The sequence below is a fragment of the Borostomias antarcticus genome (assembly GCF_949987555.1).
Source record: "Borostomias antarcticus genome assembly, chromosome: 31".
Classification (NCBI taxonomy): domain Eukaryota; kingdom Metazoa; phylum Chordata; class Actinopteri; order Stomiiformes; family Stomiidae; genus Borostomias; species Borostomias antarcticus.
The window spans coordinates 162,501-182,561 of NC_140264.1; the positions used below are offsets into that span (position 1 = coordinate 162,501).

The 20,061-nt window shown below is 43.8% G+C and overlaps 1 protein-coding gene across 1 annotated transcript in view; it reads right to left on the bottom strand.

The window, feature by feature from the left end:
• The window catches only part of LOC311327309 (NACHT, LRR and PYD domains-containing protein 3-like), a gene marked incomplete at its 5' end in the record, with an annotated part of 22,123 nt that extends 2,647 nt beyond the window's left edge, over positions 1 to 19,476 (bottom strand). Inside the window, 8 exons of the mRNA XM_084460344.1 lie at positions 1,702 to 1,881; positions 2,694 to 2,903; positions 4,200 to 5,972; positions 6,155 to 6,197; positions 6,867 to 7,115; positions 7,375 to 7,430; positions 17,155 to 17,334; positions 19,439 to 19,476. Of these exons, the coding sequence (XP_084316470.1) occupies positions 1,702 to 1,881; positions 2,694 to 2,903; positions 4,200 to 5,972; positions 6,155 to 6,197; positions 6,867 to 7,115; positions 7,375 to 7,430; positions 17,155 to 17,334; positions 19,439 to 19,476 (2,729 nt within the window). The remainder of the gene's footprint in view (positions 1 to 1,701; positions 1,882 to 2,693; positions 2,904 to 4,199; positions 5,973 to 6,154; positions 6,198 to 6,866; positions 7,116 to 7,374; positions 7,431 to 17,154; positions 17,335 to 19,438) is intronic.
• Between the last annotated feature and the right edge of the window lie 585 nt (positions 19,477 to 20,061).

Below are 20,061 nucleotides of genomic sequence, written 5' to 3' on the forward strand. Positions count from 1 at the left end.
ATGAAAATAAAACTATACATACAGCAAACCAATATTTTACGAGCTAGGCCTAGGCTAGCTTACTTTAATCTTTTACACTTTTTTTTTCAAATCTACTGTAGATAATAAACAAACTGAATAATCATGTAATAATTGGCATCCATGGTTGAACCTAATTGCTGACCTATATCAATATGTAGCCCTACAAAAAGCTGGCTAGATAGGAAACCTGTTACAAAGGCTGATAAATGGTAAATGGACTGCACTTATACAGCGCTTTTATCCACAGCACTTCACAATGGCCTCTCATTCACCCATTCACACACCAATGGTGGCAGCTGTCATGCAAGATGCTAACCTGCTCACTGGGAGCAATTTGGGGTTCATTGTCTTGCTCAAGGACACTTCGACATGTGGACAGGAAGAGCAGCCGGGATTTGAACCGCCGACCCTGCGGTCATTGGACGACCCACTCTACCACTTGAGTCACAAGTGAAGCTACCTAGCCTAACCTATACCTAGGGCTCTGGAGGGCTAGTATTACATACTACTAAAATACCTAAAGCATGTGTTTTTAATTCTGAAAGTGCATTTTGCGTGTTTTTTTTCTGGTTCTCAAAGTTGAACAGTGGAGTAAAAGGGCACTTGGAACTTGGCCAGTAAGTCTCATGATAAGCTTTCTAAAAGCGCTCAATTCTACTGTTGACAGAGGCAGCATGTCTTCGGCAACATACTCTTACACAAATCTCCTCAAGTCTCGGGGATCAAGGGCAGATCGAAATCCAAAGAAATCAAATCTATGTTGCTTGGTTTGCTCTCGTAATGGGAGTGTATCCATTGTGAAAACATAGCACCTGTAGCCATTGTTGTCTTCTCTTCGCTGGTCATGTAGCGTTGCGCTGTAGCTATGCAGATTCCAGGTGAGTGGACTTTACCAATCAATCAGTCATCCTCATTCTCCCCCGTTCCCGTTCACACCCCCCCAATCAAATGCCAGCAAACAAACACACAAACAATAAACTTCCCTCTCCCTGTGCGTGTGTTTCAATACCGTAAGTAACAAATTATTTGACATTGTAACTGTAACAATATTACCGAAATCCTTCAGTATCTGTAACATGTTATATTGCTTAGTTACTGCCAACAGCAATATGTTACTGTAATGCATTACTTTTGTAGCGCGTTACACCCAACTCTGGTGAGTTCACAGGCCTATATGTGTTTTGGTGTGTTTTGTGTTTTATTATAAATATCTTGTGTGTATTTTGGATGTTTCTTTAATTATGTTTGATCTTTGTTTATGAAAAACTGAGCGGAAAGTGTTTTATAATAAGTCCACATGGGCTGGGCTGCATTTGAAGCATGACACTTAAATAAAGGAATAACTCATCATATACGATCCCTACAGATGTGATGGAGTGTGTGTAGACATGCGGTATCAGTCAGTTTAATAAAATATTACCGCATTAAAGTTTAGTAACAAGCTAACAGTGATAATGAATGTTAAACATGAAGACATTCAAATATTCTCTCCATCTCTCCCACCTGGTGTGTCCCATACAGTATATCTGAGGGTCAGTGAGTCACCAGAAAATCAACTGAACTGAAAAAAGACTGCATATGAACATGCTCTAAGAGTGACAATGTGAGACTAACAGACTGTCCAGCCATGTGTCCATTTTAGGGTTGTCATCATGTAAAAACCCCTGTAAAGGTACTGACCTCAGTGTCTCCAGTTTACAGTGTGGACCTCTCAGGGCAGAGAAGAGGACCTTCAGGCCACCATCATCATCATACCATGTAATGTTCTTCAGGTGCAGCTCTATCAGGGGACAGTCTGGTGACTGGAGGGAGGAGGCCAGGGATTCACAGGCCGCATCGGCGAGACACACTCCAGTTAGTCTGTAGAAACAGACATGTCCTTCATGAGATGGAGTGCAGTGTAGAAGTTAGGACCTCTGACTGCTTCTGTAGGTCTGTTGGCAACCAGGGTTCAAATCCCATCTCTATCTCTTTCACAGACCTACTGTATGTCTCCTGTCACCCCACCTACTCCCTTCCTACTGTCTAGAGGAAACACATGTCCACTGTCCTTGTAATGGAACATGTCTATTGTGGTGTGGTGCTTGTCAGGTTTGTTGAACAGCTTGTAACGTGGTGGATGGAGTGTATAAAAACACTGCATCTATTTACGGAGTTGTATGTTTTATTTTTAAATGTCATGTTATTAGCTGTTAGTGACAGATAAATATGAATTCTACATATTTGCACTTTCACACTCAACTTCCCTGAACTATAGTCTGCTCTAACCCTGGTTAGTAGAGTACAGTATGTTCACTATTTTGACAACATGTCCCTCAAAACGATTACACTAGTCTTCCTGACTGAAATATACAATCCCTACAGATGTGATGGGAGTGTGTTTAGTGATACTGCATCAGTCAGCTGAGTTGAATATTCACATAAATGGTTAGTAACAAGTCAATAGTAACAATGTATGTTAAACATTAAAACATTCAAATATTCTCCCCATCTCTCCCACCTGGTGTGTCCCATATATCTGAGGGTCAGTGAGTCACCAGAAAATCAACTGAACTGAAAAAAGACTGCATATGAACATGCTCTAAGAGTGACAATGTGAGACTAACAGACTGTCCAACCATGTGTCCATTTTAGGGTTGTCATCATGTGAAAACTCCTGTAAAGGTACTGACCTCAGTGTCTCCAGGTTACAGTGTGGACCTCTCATGGCAGCGAAGATAACATGCAGGTCATCATCATCGTCATCATCATTGTCGTATTTAAACATCATTCCACGGCTGTAAATGTTCTTCAGGTGCAGCTCTCTCAGAGGACAGTCTGGTGTCTGGAGGGTGGAGGCCAGTGATTCCCAGTCCTCAAGGCTGAGCATCATGTCAGTCAGTCTGTAGAAACAGAGAACATGTCCTTCATGGGCTGGAGTTGCCAGGGTTCAAATCCCATCTCTATCTCTTTCACAGACCTACTGTATGTCTCCTGTCACCCCACCTACTCCCTTCCTACTGTCTAGAGGAAACACATGTCCTCTGTCCTTGTAATGGCACCAATGTCGTGGAGCTTGTCAGGTTTGTAAAGAAGCTTGTAACATGGTGGTAGGAGTGTAGACACTGAATCTGCTGAGTTGTATGTTTTCTTTTTACTTTTAAAAATGATTGCACTATGTCAGTAGATCCAAACAAACCAATATACACGAGAAACCATAAACAATGAAATGAACATTATGTATGTATAAAGTATTAATGTGATAAGTGTGGCTGATATGTGCTAGCTATAGTTTTGTTGTTGCCTCCACCATCCCAGCCTCCATCTTTGGTTCTATTTGACTCTGTTAGGGGATTGATGGATAACATGCTGCTCTGTGCCTTTGCTGTTGATCATGTAGCACATGCATTTCCAGACTGAGAGCTTTCTGAAGCAGAACCATACTGGTTGCTATGGTAAATGGTAAATGGACTGCACTTATATAGCGGTTTCATCCAAAGCGCTTTACAATGAAGGCCTCTCATTCACCCATTCAAACACACATTCACACACCAATGGTGTCAGCTGCCATGCAAGGTGCTAGCCTGCTCATTAGGAGCAATTGGGGGTTCAGTGTCTTGCCCAAGGGCACTTCGACATTTTGTCAGGAGGAGCAGGGATTTGAACCGCCATTGGACGACCCGCTCAACCTCCTGAGCTACAGCCGCCCGTCTCCGGGCTCTCCCCCCACACTCCCCAGTCCAAACCCTGTGTCTATATCGCCCTCACACGGACAGCTGGCTTCGCTCAAATGTTTGTTTTGATTTGTGGATCTGCCCCCTAATTCGTATTCACTCCAATATTTAATAGGTTCTACTGTAAGTTGGCCTATGCTACACCCCTCCACCAAGTTTCATGAAAATCGGTCTGGTAGTGTTTGCATAATCCTGCTAAGAAAACAACCAATCAATGAGTGAACACACATCACTGACAACATTACCTCTCGCCCTGCGCTGTTGCTGGAGCGGAGGTAGAGTACACTGTAAACACGAATACATTCAGATAATATATACACCCTCTTTCCCACCTGGTGTGTCCCATATATGTCTGAGGGTCTGTGACTGCACAGAAAAGCAACTGGACTGAAAAAAACAGTCCTTTAAAACAATCAGCGTCATTTATACTAGTGTGATATGTGTCAGTTTGACATTAATATTTACATTGCCTTTCTGCATTTCCTCACAGCTGGGATCAGTCTGTTATGCCCTTCCGGGGCTATGTTGTATTTCCTCGGGTCCATCTCATCCAGCACACCCTGTGACATCAGAAGTGCGTTGGCCAGTGCTGAGCAGTGATCCCCTGAGACAAGTCGTTTATCTCGATCTGGTGACATGAGGAACTTGTGAATGTCTTCATGTACTGAACTGTCTTTCATCTCAGTCAAGCAGAGGAAGAGATTGACTTGCCTCTCAGGTGAGAGGTTCTCCACATCTGGCTTCCTAAGGTATTTCTTCATCTCCTCAACAGTCTCTGAGCTGCTCTCTGTCTGTGGCAGAAGGCCTTGTAAGAGAGTCTGGTTGGACTCCAGTGAGATGCCAAGCAGGAAGCGGAGGAACAGGTCCAGATGTCCATTCTTACTCTGTAGAGATTCATCCACAACTCTCTTCAGCACCTCATGCAGGGGCAGCTCTGTCGACACATTCTCCAGGAGAGACTCCAGTGAACTGATGTCGTTTCTCACACAGCAGTAGAACACATAGATAGCAGCAAGGAACTCCTGAAAGCTCAGGTGCACAAAGCAGTACACCTTGTTCTTATACAGGCCATGCTCTTCTTTCAGGATTTCTGTGCACAATCCACTTTCCACTGCTGCTTCATTGACATCAATTCCACACATTTTCAGCTCCTCCTCTGAGAATATGAGATTTCCCTTCAGCAGCTGTTGGAATGCCAGCTGGGCCAGTTTCAGAATGTCGTTGTCTCTTAATTTCAGGATCTTCTGTCTAGACTGATCTTTCTCGTTTCTCTCTTCATACTTTCCAAGCGCCACCCCTGTTTGAGTGATCAGGAAGTGAATGTACATCTCAGTCAGAGATGTAGGGATCTCTCCTTTCTTGGTTTTACTCAGCATAGGTGCTAGAACCTTGGCAGTGATGTAACACATGATAGGTATGTAACACATGATGTAGAGGCTCCTGTTTTTCTTGATGTGATCGATGATTTTGTTGGCTAGTTCTTCATCTTCACTGAACTGCTTCCTGAAGTACTCCTCCTTCTGTTGGTCTGTGAACCCTCGTACTTCAGTCATCTGGTCAATGCACTTGCGTTCAATCTGTTTGGCTGCTGCAGGTCGTGTGGTTATCCAGAGGAGAGCAGAGGGAAGCAGATTTCCATCAATGAGGTTTGTCAGCAGCATGTCCACTGATGATGTCTTCATGGTATCCCTCAACCTCTTGTTCTGACTGAAATTTAATGGAAGTTTGCTCTCATCCAGACCATCAAAGATGAACAGAACTTTAGAAGATGCAAACATGCTTGCGTCTGCTATCTCTGAAAGTTCAGGGTGAAAGTAACACAGAAGGTCATGCAGACTGTACTGCTCATCCTGGATCAAATTCAGCTCTCTGAATGGAAGCACAAAGATGAAATCTATATCCTGATTGGCTTTCCCTTCTGCCCAGTCTAGGATGAACTTCTGCACTGAGACTGTCTTTCCTATACCCGCCATGCCTTTCGTCATCAGAGTTCTGATGGATTCTTCTTGTTTAGGACGGGGTTTGAAGATGTCATTACAGTTGATAGAAGTAACTGATGATTTTTGGAGTGATTCAATCCACCTGATCTCATGTTCTGTATTAACCTCTTTACTCTCTCCATCAGTGATGTAGAGCTCTGTGTAGATGCTGTTGAGGAGAGTTTTTCTGTCTTCTGTAGTCCCCTCAAACATGAATCTGAAACTTTTCTTCAAACTGTCTTGAAGTGTGTCTTTAACTCTTTTTTGGTTCAGCACAGGGGAGAATGGGAGAAAGTGAAAATGTAGAGTGAGACATGAAGAATAAAAAGCATAAAACAACATCCAGTACAAGCAGAATCCTCATACAGTAGCAGTGTATAGATCTGTGAAACACAATGGACCCTTCTAACAAAAACATTCTCCTGATTTTACATATCTCACCTTTGTTTGGTGGCACTGCATGGTGTGGCCTTGGCTACGCCTTCTGAAATGATAAGGAAAAACAAGACCCATGATGTCCAAGACCAGGACGATACTGTCCTACAGAACCTCAGGGATGATAAAGGACGATACTGTCCTACAGAACCTCAGGGATGATAAAGGACGATACTGTCCTACAGAACCTCGGGGATGATAAAGGATGATACTGTCCTACAGAACCTCAGGGATGATAAAGGATGATACTGTCCTACAGAACCTCAGGGATGATAAAGGATGATACTGTCCTACAGAACCTCAGGGATGATAAAGGATGATACTGTCCTACAGAACCTCAGGGATGATAAAGGATGATACTGTCCTACACAACCTCAGGAATGATAAAGGATGATTGTGTTCTTGTAGCAGTATGACCTTCTGGAGGGGACAACAATGCTACTTAAGCACACAGACAGAAGCGCGGGATGAACAAACACACATGCACGCGTGCGCGTGCACACACACACACACACACACACACACACACACACACACAGTTTACTATAGATTATCAGGCTAACTTGGTAGAGCTCTGGTGCAGTATGTTCTCCATATGTTGTCTCTTAGATAGTTTGGAGTTCATTGTTGTTATGGTGCAGTTATAGATAAGAATAAGAAACACAACTTATTTGTTTGTGACAAGATTAAATAAACATAATCTAACAACAGAGCTTACCAAGGTCCTGGAACAAATTAGGCTCTTTCTCCTGGAGGATCCTGTAGAAGGCTGATTTGACCTTGACTCCCCCAGAGGTTAAAGACTCGTACAGCTCCCTCATCTGTTCCTGTTTGGGCCGGGTGGTACGGATGGTAGAGTAGAGTTCATCAGGGATCATACCCTTCTGGAGCAGTTCATCTGCTATGGGCATCACCGCAGTAACCCTCTGAATAAGCGCTGTTCTGTGAGTGTCCACAAACTCTGCATCTGAAGAAGAACACACACACACACTCACACAGTATTAACAAGTTACAAGACAGACATTTGATACATGACCCTTATCTGTAAAGTTCCATCTACTTCATCAAAATATATATAGTACATTCTAAGAAATGTGTCAACTGTGTTCAAATGTCTGACACACACACACACACACACACACACACACACACACACACACACACACACACACACACACACACACACACACACACACACACACACAGTGTTCCATATGCAACCTTACCTTTGAGTTCATCGCTCCTCTTAGTCTCTCTCTGCTTGTCATGACAGGAGGATGATCTGAAAATGAGAAAACAGGCATTTGGTTTCATTTCAACAGCAAACAAGTAGGAATCTTTGTAGCTTTCTAGACACACTGACAGGATACCATCTGACTGATATCAGTTGACCTCACCTTGAGTCTCTCTGGTCATCAGATGCAGCTCCACTGCTGTCCTCCTCTGTCTTCTCTTCTGTCTCCTCCTCGTCTCTCTTCCTTTCAGCCTCACCCTCATCTCTCCTCTCTTCTCTCTCCTCTTCTCTCTTCTTCTCCGCCTCCATCTCTTCTCTCTTCATCTCTGCTCCCTCTGCTTTTCTCTTCTCTTCTGTCTCCTCCTCTTCTCTCCTCCTTTCAGCCTCACCCTCATCCCTCTTCTCTTTTGAGTCCTCTCCTCTCCTCATCCCAGCCTCTCTCTCTCCTCTCCTCATCCCACCCTCCCTCTCTCCTCTCCTCATCCCAGCCTCTCTCTCTCCTCTCCTCATCCCAGCCTCTCTCTCTCCTCTCCTCATCCCAGCCTCCCTCTCTCCTCTCCTCATCCCAGCCTCCCTCTCTCCTCTCCTCATCCCAGCCTTCCTCTCTCCTCTCCTCATCCCAGCCTCTCTCTCTCTCCTCTCCTCATCCCAGCCTCCCTCTCTCTCTCTCCTCATCCCAGCCTCTCTCTCCTCATCCCTGCCTCCCTCTCTCTCTCTCCTCATCCCAGCCTCCCTCTCTCCTCTCCTCATCCCAGCCTCTCTCCTCTCCTCATCTCTGCCTCCCTCTCTCTCTCTCCTCATCCCAGCCTCTCTCTCCTCATCCCTGCCTCCCTCTCTCTCTCTCCTCATCCCAGCCTCCCTCTCTCCTCTCCTCATCCCAGCCTCTCTCTCTCTCCACTCCTCATCTCTGCCTCCCTCTCTCTCTCTCCTCATCCCTCCCTCTCTCTCTCCTCTCCTCATCCCAGCCTCTCTCTCATCTCTCTTCCTCTTAGCCTCTCTCTCATCTCTCTTCCTCTCTGGTCCCTCTGCTTTTCTCTTCTCTTTTGTCTTCCCATCTTCTATCTTCTCGTCCTCTCCCTCTTTTCTTTTCTCTACCTCCCTCTTTTCCAGCCTTCTTCTGATGTTTTCTCTCCTCTGTTCTGTCCTCCGTTGAGAGTCCCTCTCCTCACTCCGATATTTGGAAGTATTTCTCCTCATGGTCTGATCTCCTCAGTCCTTACACCATGCATGTAATTTAGTTACTCCATATGTGTATATATATACCCCCCCCCTCTCTCTCTCTCTCTCCTGTCCTCCCTCTCCTTTCCCTCCTCCGTCTCTCTATCTCCCTCTCTTCTCTTCCTCTCCAGAACCTGTTGAGAGAGAGAAGAAAAACAGGGAAACAACAGAATAGGGGGAGAAAGAGGGGAAGGGGAAGAAAAAAGAGGGGAGGAAAAAAGAAAGAGAGAAAGAAAGTAAGTCACCACAAAAACCCTGTGTGTGTGTGTGTGGGTCTGGGTCTGGAATCAAAATTCATAGTTCACTAGGTGTGATAGTCATGTGGTGATGCTGCCACTGGGGGGCGCTCTCCCTCCATCTCAGGACCTGCAGGATGAGGGGATGATTTATGACCCTTGAGGGCCACTGTAGTTAGTCCCACCCCACGCCAGAGTCTTGAGAAACAATTTCACTCATTTTCTTTGAGTTTGTCTGTGAACTTGATTATGCATTACACATTTAATTGTGTAGCCATATTCATTTGATATGTTTTTCTGTTGGCAGCCAAATAAATGCTTAAGTGTGATTTACCGGGTGATTTAGATGAGTCTTAATTTCCCAGAGGGGAAAATGTTTAATGTGGTCTAACATTATGAAGAGATCATCTGTGTTATCGTTCCCTGTTTTTGGTCCTAAATCAATCATAGCCTACCACAGAATGTGTGGAATGTTTGCTTTCCTCACAGCCACATAATACAGCATGTCCGTGTAGCCTACGCCACATACAGGATGCACGAAATGAGACAAATGTAGGCTCGTACAAATACCTTCCGAAGATGATTTGTTTCCTCGCGTGGACCTCACCAACAAGCACCTCCGTCTCCGAAAAAGTTTCTCTTCTTTCCGCGTTAGGCTCTGTGCACCAGCTTCACTACTTCCTGAAAGTCACTTGGCCTCTTTCAGGAAGTAGTGGAGCTGGTGCACAGAGCCGTTGTTTACGTCATAGTTTTGACCATATATGGTTGAATGTGGGCGTGGAGAGGGCGGAACACGTGGGATTGAGAAATCGGCGCAGCAGCGTGTACGCCATGTTTGATAGATCCGAAAAGCGTGTAAATATTCTCGTCGTACGCGGCAGTCCGCCCTTTTCTCGTTTCCGTCGTACGCCCTCTTTTACACCTGAATTTACACGCTCTTTGATAAATGAGGCCCCTGATGTTCATAAATCTAGTCAACCTAACATGTGACTTCTAGTTCCACTGAGTGAGTCCAGGATAGAGAGGCAGAGAGACTCTGTTCTAAAGCTATGCTGGCTGTAGAGTAGCACTAAAGAGTAAACACAGAGCACAAATACACACACACACAGTCACACACTCTGCTCTCTTTTGGAGATAGTGCCTTAATCAGGGTGTGATCATAACAAGCAGAGACATTTACATACTTCCTGGTCACGTCACATGACCACTGACCCACAAGCCCAGCAAACCAATAAGAGTAACCATGACGGCAGCAGTCAACCACACACACACCAACTAGTGAAGCATAGGATTCCTCCTCTAGTGTTTGTGTGTGGCAGGGTGTGCAAGCAGACACACACACACACACACACACACACACACACACACACATGTGGGCACACGTTTTCCTTGGGTGCTAGAGTATGAACCTGCAGCTTGTCTTTCCATATGGCCAGCCAGAAACACTTAGTTCCAACCAAACACACACACACACACACACACACACACACACACACGCAGGCAGTAAGTACCTAAAATAGATCTCATATCACTAGTAAAAACATACTCTTTGGGAGTTGAAATATGAATTCATGTTAATACGAAGATTTAGCATTTTATTATCACAATGTGCAAAACAACAATCATACTGTACATAGACGAGCAATTAATGCACGACTTAAAACATATTCTGCAGGATCATTGTTTCCATAAACAGTATCTCAATTATTCATCTTGAACAAGTCATGAAATCAAAAGGTTGTCATTATAAAACAGGAGTGTTGTGCCGAATTCATGCTGCAACACAAACATTGAACAAATTGACATATTCTCAGATATCATACATTATATCATATTTACAGATATCACACATTATATCAACCTCAATCATAGATTTAACAAGTCAATTCTCTGCTATTCACAGTGAAAGTCCTTTTACAGCGCAGCACTCTAACAGAACAAGGACGTCCAGTCAAAGGGACAGAACCCTTCATCTCCTCATGACCACAGTGGGGTCATCAATGTCAACATTGACCTGGGACAACCTCTGTATCTGTAGTCATGGTTACAATCAACCACACCCCATCATGTCACACAGGTGTGTGGGGACAGAACTGTGTTTCCATGGAGACCAAGGTGTTCCTCCAGGACACGGGAGGCTACTCTACCTGGCACAGGGTCACTGAGGTGTTAATCTTATTCACCCCAAAAGCTGGGTAGAGGGGCTCAGTGAATGTGGCGTGGAATGTGTGCAGGTGGGTCATTGTGTCAGAGGAGATGCTGTAGAAGGAGAGTACGCCAGCTGACCAGTCCAGGAAAACTCCTGCTCTGCTGGATACAGGTAACCACTCAAGGCAAGGCAAGGCAAGTTTATTTATATAGCACATTTCAGCCACAGGGCAATTCAAGGTGCTTTACATGAGACATTAAAAGCATTAAAACAAAAAGCAAGACATTATAGACATTTAAAACAAAAGGCAGGACAAATTAAAAGCATTAAAACAAAAAGCAAGTCATTATAGATATTTAAACAAAAAGCAGGACAAATAGAATACAGGAATAAAAGTTACAGTGCAGTATACTGATAAACATAGCTCCTCTTAGAAAGCAGTGGCAAAAAGAAAAGTCTTCAGGCTTGTTTTAAAAGAACCAAGAGTTGCAGCAGACCTGCAGTTTTCTGGAAGTTTGTTCCAGATATGTGGAGCATAAAAACTGAATGCTGCTTCTCCATGTTTTGTTTTAACTATGGGGACAGAAAGTAGACCTGTGCCAGACGACCTGAGGGGTCTGGATGGTTCATAGCATATGAGCAGATCAGAAATATATTTTGGCCCTAGGCCATTCAGTGCTTTATAAACCAACAGCAGTATTTTAAAGTCAATTCTTTGACAGACAGGAAGCCAGTGTAAAGACCTTAGTACTGGTGTGATATGCTCCACTTTCTTAGTCTTAGTGAGGACTCGAGCAGCAGCGTTCTGAATCAGCTGCAGCTGTCTGATCGATTTTTTAGAGAGACCTGTATACATGCCGTTACAGTAGTCGAGTCTACTGAAGATAAACGCATGGACAAGTTTTTCCAAATCCTTCTGGGACATAAATCCTTTGATCCTTGATATATTCTTAAGGTGATAGTAGGCTGACTTTGTAATTGACTTAATGTGGCTGTTGAAATTCAGGTCTGAGTCCATGACTACACCAAGATTTCTGGCTTCGTTTGTGGTTTTTAGCATTACTGATTGAAGTTGAGCACTGACTTTTAATCGTTCTTCTTTGGCTCCAAAGACAATTACTTCAGTTTTATTTTTGTTTAGTTGGAGAAAGTTCTGGCACATCCAATCATTGATTTGTTGAATGCACTTACTCAGCGCTTGTATGGGATTATAGTCTCCTGGTGATATAGTGATATAAATTTGTGTGTCATCTGCATAGCTATGGTAACATATTTTGTTGTTTTCCATAATTTGAGTTAGTGGGAGCATGTAAATGTTGAACAGAAGAGGCCCCAGGATGGAGCCTTGGGGAACTCCACAGGTCATTTTTGTCAGCTCAGATTTGTAATTGCCTATAGACACAAAATAATCCCTGTCCTTTAAGTAGGATTCAAACCAATCTAACATTGTACCAGAAATTCCCAGCCAATTTTCCAGTCGGCCTAGTAGTATGTTGTGGTCTACCGTGTCGAACGCAGCACTGAGATCCAGTAGTACTAAGACTGAGATTTTGCCATTATCAGTGTTTAAATGGATGTCATTAAATACCTTAATTAGAGCAGTCTCGGTGCTGTGATGTGGTCGAAATCCTGACTGGAAGACATCAAAGCCATTACTTAGTGCCAGGAAGTTATTCAGTTGTTGGAAAACAACCTTTTCAATTATTTTACTTAGAAATGGGAGGTTTGATATGGGCCTATAATTGTTCATTTGTGAGCTGTCTAGATTATTCTTTTTTAAGAGTGGCTTGATGACTGCAGTTTTCAGGGTATGTGGGAACACACCTGAAAGAAGAGATGTGTTTACAATTTGTAGTAGATCAGAGGCCATGCAGTTGGATACAGTTTTGAAGAAGTCTGTAGGTAGAACATCAAGGCAACAGGTGGAGGATTTCAGATATTGTATAGTGTCCCCCAGGGTTTTATGGTTGATCGGATTAAATTGTGTCATGGTACAATTATTGATTTTAAGTGGACAGTGTGACGACACATGTCCTGTACCTGGAATGGAGGCACTGACTGCTTGTCTAATTTTCTGAATTTTGTCAGTGAAGAATGAGGCAAATTCATTGCAGGCCTTGGTGGATAGAAGTTCAGAGGATACTGACACAGGAGGGTTTGTCAGCCTATCAACAGTGGCAAACAAAGCACGCGCATTGTTATGGTTTTTGGTGATGATGTCAGAAAAGAAGGTCTGCCGTGCATTTCTCAGCTCCATATTATAAATGCGAAGTCTCTCTTTATAGATGTCATAATGAACATGGAGATTTGTTTTTCGCCATCTGCGTTCAGATTTTCGACACTCTCTCTTTTCTATTCTGACCAGCATGGCCTTTCTCCATGGAGATCTTCTCTTACCAGAGACCACCTTCACCTTAGTGGGCGCAACGGCGTCAATAATGTTTGTAATTTTAACATTGAAATTATCTACAAGCTCGTTGACTGAGGCCATAGAGAGGGCAGGTGTGGACGAGAAAGCCTGAGTAAATATCTCACTGGTGTTTTCAGTGATGTGCCGTTTTGAGATAACCTCTGATTGAGAATTTGTGTGCATGGAGATAGTACTCTCAAAGAAAACACAGGAATGATCAGAGAGCGCAACATCAGACACCTGAACCTTAGAAATATTCAGACCTTTGGTGATGATTAAGTCCAGAGTGTGCCCCTTGTTGTGTGTGGGCTCCGTCACATGCTGAGTCAGTCCATAGTTATCAAGGACACAACCTAGCTCTTTAGTCCCTCTGCCCTGAGGGTTGTCAACATGGATGTTAAAATCACCAACAATAACCACACAGTCAAAGTCAATGCAGACAGTAGACAACAGTTCAGCAAAGTCATCAAATAAGTTTGGACAGTATTTAGGTGGCCTGTAGATGTTTAGAAATAACGCTCGGGAAGAGGAATTCAACTGAAGAGCCACATATTCAAAGGAACCAAAATTTCCATAACACATCTGCTTACATTGGAGGGAGTCATTAAACAAGATGGCTACTCCACCTCCTTTCTTATGCACTCTAGCCTCGCTCATAAAGCTGAAGTTGGGAGGAGTTGACTCAATAAGAACAGCTGCACTGTTACCTTGGTCTAGCCAAGTTTCAGTTAAAAACATAAGATCAAGATTGTGGTTGGTGATAAAATCATTGATTAAAAATGTCTTTCCTGTTAAAGATCTGACATTTAATAAAGCTAAGTTTAGTGTGCTGAGGGTATTATCTGCACATTTCTCTGTGATAGTTTGTGGCTGACGAGGAATAGATACTAAATTTGATACATTTGTAGAGCCGGTTGAGTGTTTCCTGTTACTTAGCAGATTCACCATTGTTTTTCTATTACCTATCAAGACAGGAATTGAGGAAGATACCATCACGTTGGGTCCTGGCTTGTCCTGGAAGGGGTCATGAGTGCCATTAGCCTTGTAGCCTGGACCCAGTACATATCAGTTAGAGCTTGCTGTATTTGGTAAACAAGTAACTGAATGTGCTGTGCCTTTATCAGGCTGGGCACTCAGGTAAAGAAGTCAGTTCTTCATTGTGCCAGACATGGACTATGTTCTCCATCTTCCACAAGCACCAGGATTTGTCATTGTATCCAAGTCCACAGGCACGGTTGCCTCCCTTCCTGCTGATGCTCTTATATGTCACTCCTATAAGAGCATCCCCCTTCATATCCACCTCCAAACAGTCCAGCCTAAATAGGAGATGCAAATACACGACAACATGCTGAGTAACAAGTAGACTAGAGTGAGAATTTAGTCTACACACAGAAAAGTCAATGACAACATAGTGACTCACAGGCTAGAAGTCATGGAGAGAGTTGGTTAAGCCACACGTTAGTCAGTGTGTAGTAACAGAGAACATGTCGTTCATGTGTTCAGATGAAGCAGTGTTTTAGTCCTGAGCCCTATGTTACGTCCTTCCTAACTACTGACCAGAGATCAGCCAGAGATCAGTGGTGCTCAGCTGAGAACTGGTATCCTTCCCCTTTCTATTGAAGTAGGTCGGTTCACAGCGAAGCCAGAAGAGAACAGGATATGCTCATGCATTATGGGGGCTGTGATCTAAAAGATGTTGAAAATGAATTTCATTTCATATTTTATCATACATTATATGATGATTTGAGGATTCCCTTGTTTGATGAAATGCAAAAGCAAGACCCTGAGCTGTTCTGGGCAGATAATGGCCAGAAGCTGAAGTGGATTATTTAAGGCTGAAGTATTTAAGATTGCCCGTTTTATTTATAAGGCCTGGATTAGAGAACAATCTGTTTTTAAGTAAGATATGTCAGGCTCTCCTGACATGATGTGTGAGTTCCAGTGCTGGGTAAGCTACTTTCAAAACCTAACTATTACACATTACGAGTTACGTTAATTTGAGAGTAATTCATTTATTTATAAGATTACATTTTAAACAATCCTGGACATATGTGAGTATGAAAATAAAACTATACATACAGCAAACCAATATTTTACGAGCTAGGCCTAGGCTAGCTTACTTTAATCTTTTACACTTTTTTTTCAAATCTACTGTAGATAATAAACAAACTGAATAATCATGTAATAATTGGCATCCATGGTTGAACCTAATTGCTGACCTATATCAATATGTAGCCCTACAAAAAGCTGGCTAGATAGGAAACCTGTTACAAAGGCTGATGAATGGTAAATGGACTGCACATATACAGCGCTTTTATCCACAGCACTTCACAATGGCCTCTCATTCACCCATTCACACACCAATGGTGGCAGCTGTCATGCAAGATGCTAACCTGTTCACTGGGAGCAATTTGGGGTTCAGTGTCTTGCTCAAGGACACTTCGACATGTGGACAGGAAGAGCAGCCGGGATTTGAACCGCCGACCCTGCGGTCATTGGACGACCCACTCTACCACTTGAGTCACAAGTGAAGCTACCTAGCCTAACCTATACCTAGGGCTCTGGAGGGATAGTATTACATACTACTAAAATACCTAAAGCATGTGTTTTTAATTCTGAAAGTGCATTTTGCGTGTTCTTTTTCTGGTTCTCAAAGTTGAACAGTGGAGTAAAAGGGCACTCGGCACTTGGCCAGTAAGTCTCATGATAAGCTTTCTAAAAGCGCTCAATTCTACTGTTGACAGAGGCAGCATGTCTTCGGCAACATACTCTTACACAAATCTCCTCAAGTCTCGGGGATCAAGGGCAGATCGAAATCCAAAGAAATCGAATCTATGTTGCTTGGTTTGCTCTCATAATGGGAGTGTATCCATTGTGAAAACATAGCACCTGTAGCCATTGTTGTCTTCTCTTCGCTGGTCATGTAGCGTTGCGCTGTAGCTATGCAGATTCCAGGTGAGTGGACTTTACCAATCAATCATTCATCCTCATTCTCCCCCGTTCCCGTTCACACCCCCCCAATCAAATGCCAGCAAACAAACACACAGACAATAAACTTCCCTCTCCCTGTGCGTGTGTTTCAATACCGTAAGTAACAAATTATTTGACATTGTAACTGTAACAATATTACCGAAATCCTTCAGTATCTGTAACATGTTATATTGCTTAGTTACTGCCAACAGCAATATGTTACTGTAATGCATTACTTTTGTAGCGCGTTACACCCAACTCTGGTGAGTTCACAGGCCTATATGTGTTTTGGTGTGTTTTGTGTTTTATTATAAATATCTTGTGTGTATTTTGGATGTTTCTTTAATTATATGTTTGATCTTTGTTTATGAAAAACTGATCGGAAAGTGTTTTATAATAAGTCCACATGGGCTGGGCTGCATTTGAAGCATGACACTTAAATAAAGGAATAACTCATCATATACGATCCCTACAGATGTGATGGAGTGTTTGTAGACATGCGGTATCAGTCAGTTTAATAAAATATTACCGCATTAAAGTTTAGTAACGAGCTAACAGTGATAATGAATGTTAAACATGAAGACATTCAAGTATTCTCTCCATCTCTCCCACCTGGTGTGTCCCATACAGTATATCTGAGGGTCAGTGAGTCACCAGAAAATCAACTGAACTGAAAAAAGACTGCATATGAACATGCTCTAAGAGTGACAATGTGAGACCAACAGACTGTCCAGCCATGTGTCCATTTTAGGGTTGTCATCATGTAAAAACCCCTGTAAAGGTACTGACCTCAGTGTCTCCAGTTTACAGTGTGGACCTCTCATGGCAGAGAAGAGGACCTTCAGGCCACCATCATCATCATACCATGTAATGTTCTTCAGGTGCAGCTCTATCAGGGGACAGTCTGGTGACTGGAGGGAGGAGGCCAGGGATTCACAGGCCTCATCGGCGAGACACACTTTAGTTAGTCTGTAGAAACAGACATGTCCTTCATGAGATGGAGTGCAGTGTAGAGGTTAGGACCTCTGACTGCTTCTGTAGGTCTGTTGGCAACAAGGGTTCAAATTCCATCTCTATCTCTTTCACAGACCTACTGTATGTCTCCTGTCACCCCACCTACTCCCTTCCTACTGTCTAGAGGAAACACATGTCCACTGTCCTTGTAATGGAACATGTCTATTGTGGTGTGGTGCTTGTCAGGTTTGTAGAACAGCTTGTAACATGGTGAAAGGAGTGTCTAAAGACACTGCATCTGTTTACAGAGTTGTTGTTTTTTACAGTATCAGTCAGTTTAATAAAATATTTCCCCATTAAAGTTTAGTAACAAGGTAACAGTGATAATGTATGTTAAACATGAAGACATTCAAATAATCTCTCCATCTCTCCCACCTGGGGCCTCATTTATCAAAGAGCGTGTAAATTCAGGTGTAAAAGAGGGCGTACGACGAAAACGCGGAAAATGCGAAATGTAGCGTACGACGAGAATATTTACACGCTTTTCGGATCTATCAAAAATGTCGTACGCCATTTCCTGCACGAAAAATCCGACGCTGGCGGAGAAGAGAGCGTACGCGCACGCGCCCCGTGTTCCGCCCACATGCACCTCCGTCTCCGAAAAGTTTCTCTTCTTTCCGCGTTTTTCCATAAACGTCTTTGTCTGTCCTATGCTCCACGCTATATTATGTCGGTTCCTTCCGGTGTATCCACGTTGTGCGCTGTCATAGTTTTGACCATATATGGTTGAATGTGGGCGTGGAGAGGGCGGAACACGGGGCGCGTGCGCGTACGCTCTCTTCTCCGCCCTCTCCACGCCCACATTCAACCATATATGGTCAAAACTATGACAGCGCACAACGTGGATACCCCGGAAGGAACCGACATAATATAGCGTGGAGCATAGGACAGACAAAGACGTTTATGGAAAAACGCGGAAAGAAGAGAAACTTTTCGGAGACGGAGGTGCATGTGCTTGTTGGTGAGGTCCACGCGAGGAAAGAAAATCATCTTCGGAAGGTAAGCTATTTGTACGAGCCTACATTTGTCTGATTGCTCCTACAGTTTGTAGCCTACTGTACGTTTCGTGCATCCTGTATGTGGCGTAGGCTACACGGACATGCTGTATTATGTGGCTGTGAGGAAAGCAAACATTCCACACATTCTATGGTAGGCTATGATTGATTTAGGACCAAAAACAGGGAACGATAACACAGATGACCAATTCATAATGTTAGACCACATTAAACATTTTCCCCTCTGGGAAGACTCATCTAAATCACCCGGTAAATCACACTTAAGCATTTATTTGGCTGCCAACAGAAAAACATATCAATTGAATATGGCTACACAATAAAATGTTTAATGCATAATCAAGTTAACAGACAAACTCAAAGAAAATGACTGAAATTGTTTCTCCAGACTCTGACGTGGGGTGGGACTCAGAGGAGGGGGAGTCTGCAGTGGTCCTTGACCTGACGGTCGTGCCCCCGCCGGTTGCAGCCTCTACATCCAGCGCCACGACCTCCAGTGCCTCCACCTCCAGCGCGCCGGCCTCCACCTCCAGTGCCATCTCCAGCGCCTCCGTCTCCGTCTCCACCGCCCACGCCTCCACCTCCGGCTGCCAGCGTCGCTGCCTCAAGGGTCCCTGAGGGCTGGGCTTCCTCTCAGACGCTGTGCTGGAGGCTCATGACCCTAGAGGCCCAGAGGGACATGGCAGAAGGGATTGGGGCAGTTGTGGGGCAGTTGTGCAGCAGTTGGTGGAGGTCACCACACTACACCACCAGAGCCAACAGGACATCCTCACTGCACTTCATTCCCTCACACATGCTGTCACGGACCTCACACTGTCACTCACTACCACACTCACGGACCTCACACAGTCACTCACTACCACACTCAAGGACCTCACACAGTCACTCACTACCACACTCAAGGACCTCACACAGTCACTCACTACCACACTCACGGACCTCACACATTCACTCACAAACGCACTCACACAGTCACCCACCAACAGACAATAAAATGGTAGAAATGTGAACCTTACTTGTTTGTGTCTTCATAGCTGGCGCATGACCTCAGTGTGGGCTCTTTGGCCCCGTTGGTAAACCTCATGACGGGGAGGGGGCTGAGGGCTTGGGTCCTCATTTTGTGGTGGGGTCTTGACTGGTTCTCAGCTTTGAATATACATCTTGGCAAACATAACAGAATGATGTACAAGGAGGGGACAGATACCTAGTGAAAGTACTATTGGTTGCTAGTAAAAAGACAATAATGAGGGCTTGGTATAAGGTGGAGCCCCCAACCAAGGAGCAGTGGTGGGTGTTGTGGAGGAGATTTATGAGATTTATTTATGCATTGAGGATGCAGGAAGGAAAGTTTGAAGGGAGATGGGAAAAATTGATGGATTATAGAAGGAAGTGTGATGATACCACTAATATTAAAATTGTCATATTTGAGTAAGAAAAAAAAGCTGCATGGATGGAAGTACCCATAAGCTTTTATTGTAAGTTTTTATGTTTTATTGTATTGTCGTTGTATGGATGGAAAATGCTAATAAAGATTAAAGTAAAAAAGACAAAGAATATGTATCTTGGCTATGCACACACCAACAAGCCAGCCGTCACGCGCAGCGCCTGCCTCCAGTCTAGCCCCTACCCTGCTGTGCGCCAGGATGAATGAGTCATGCGTGGAGCCAGG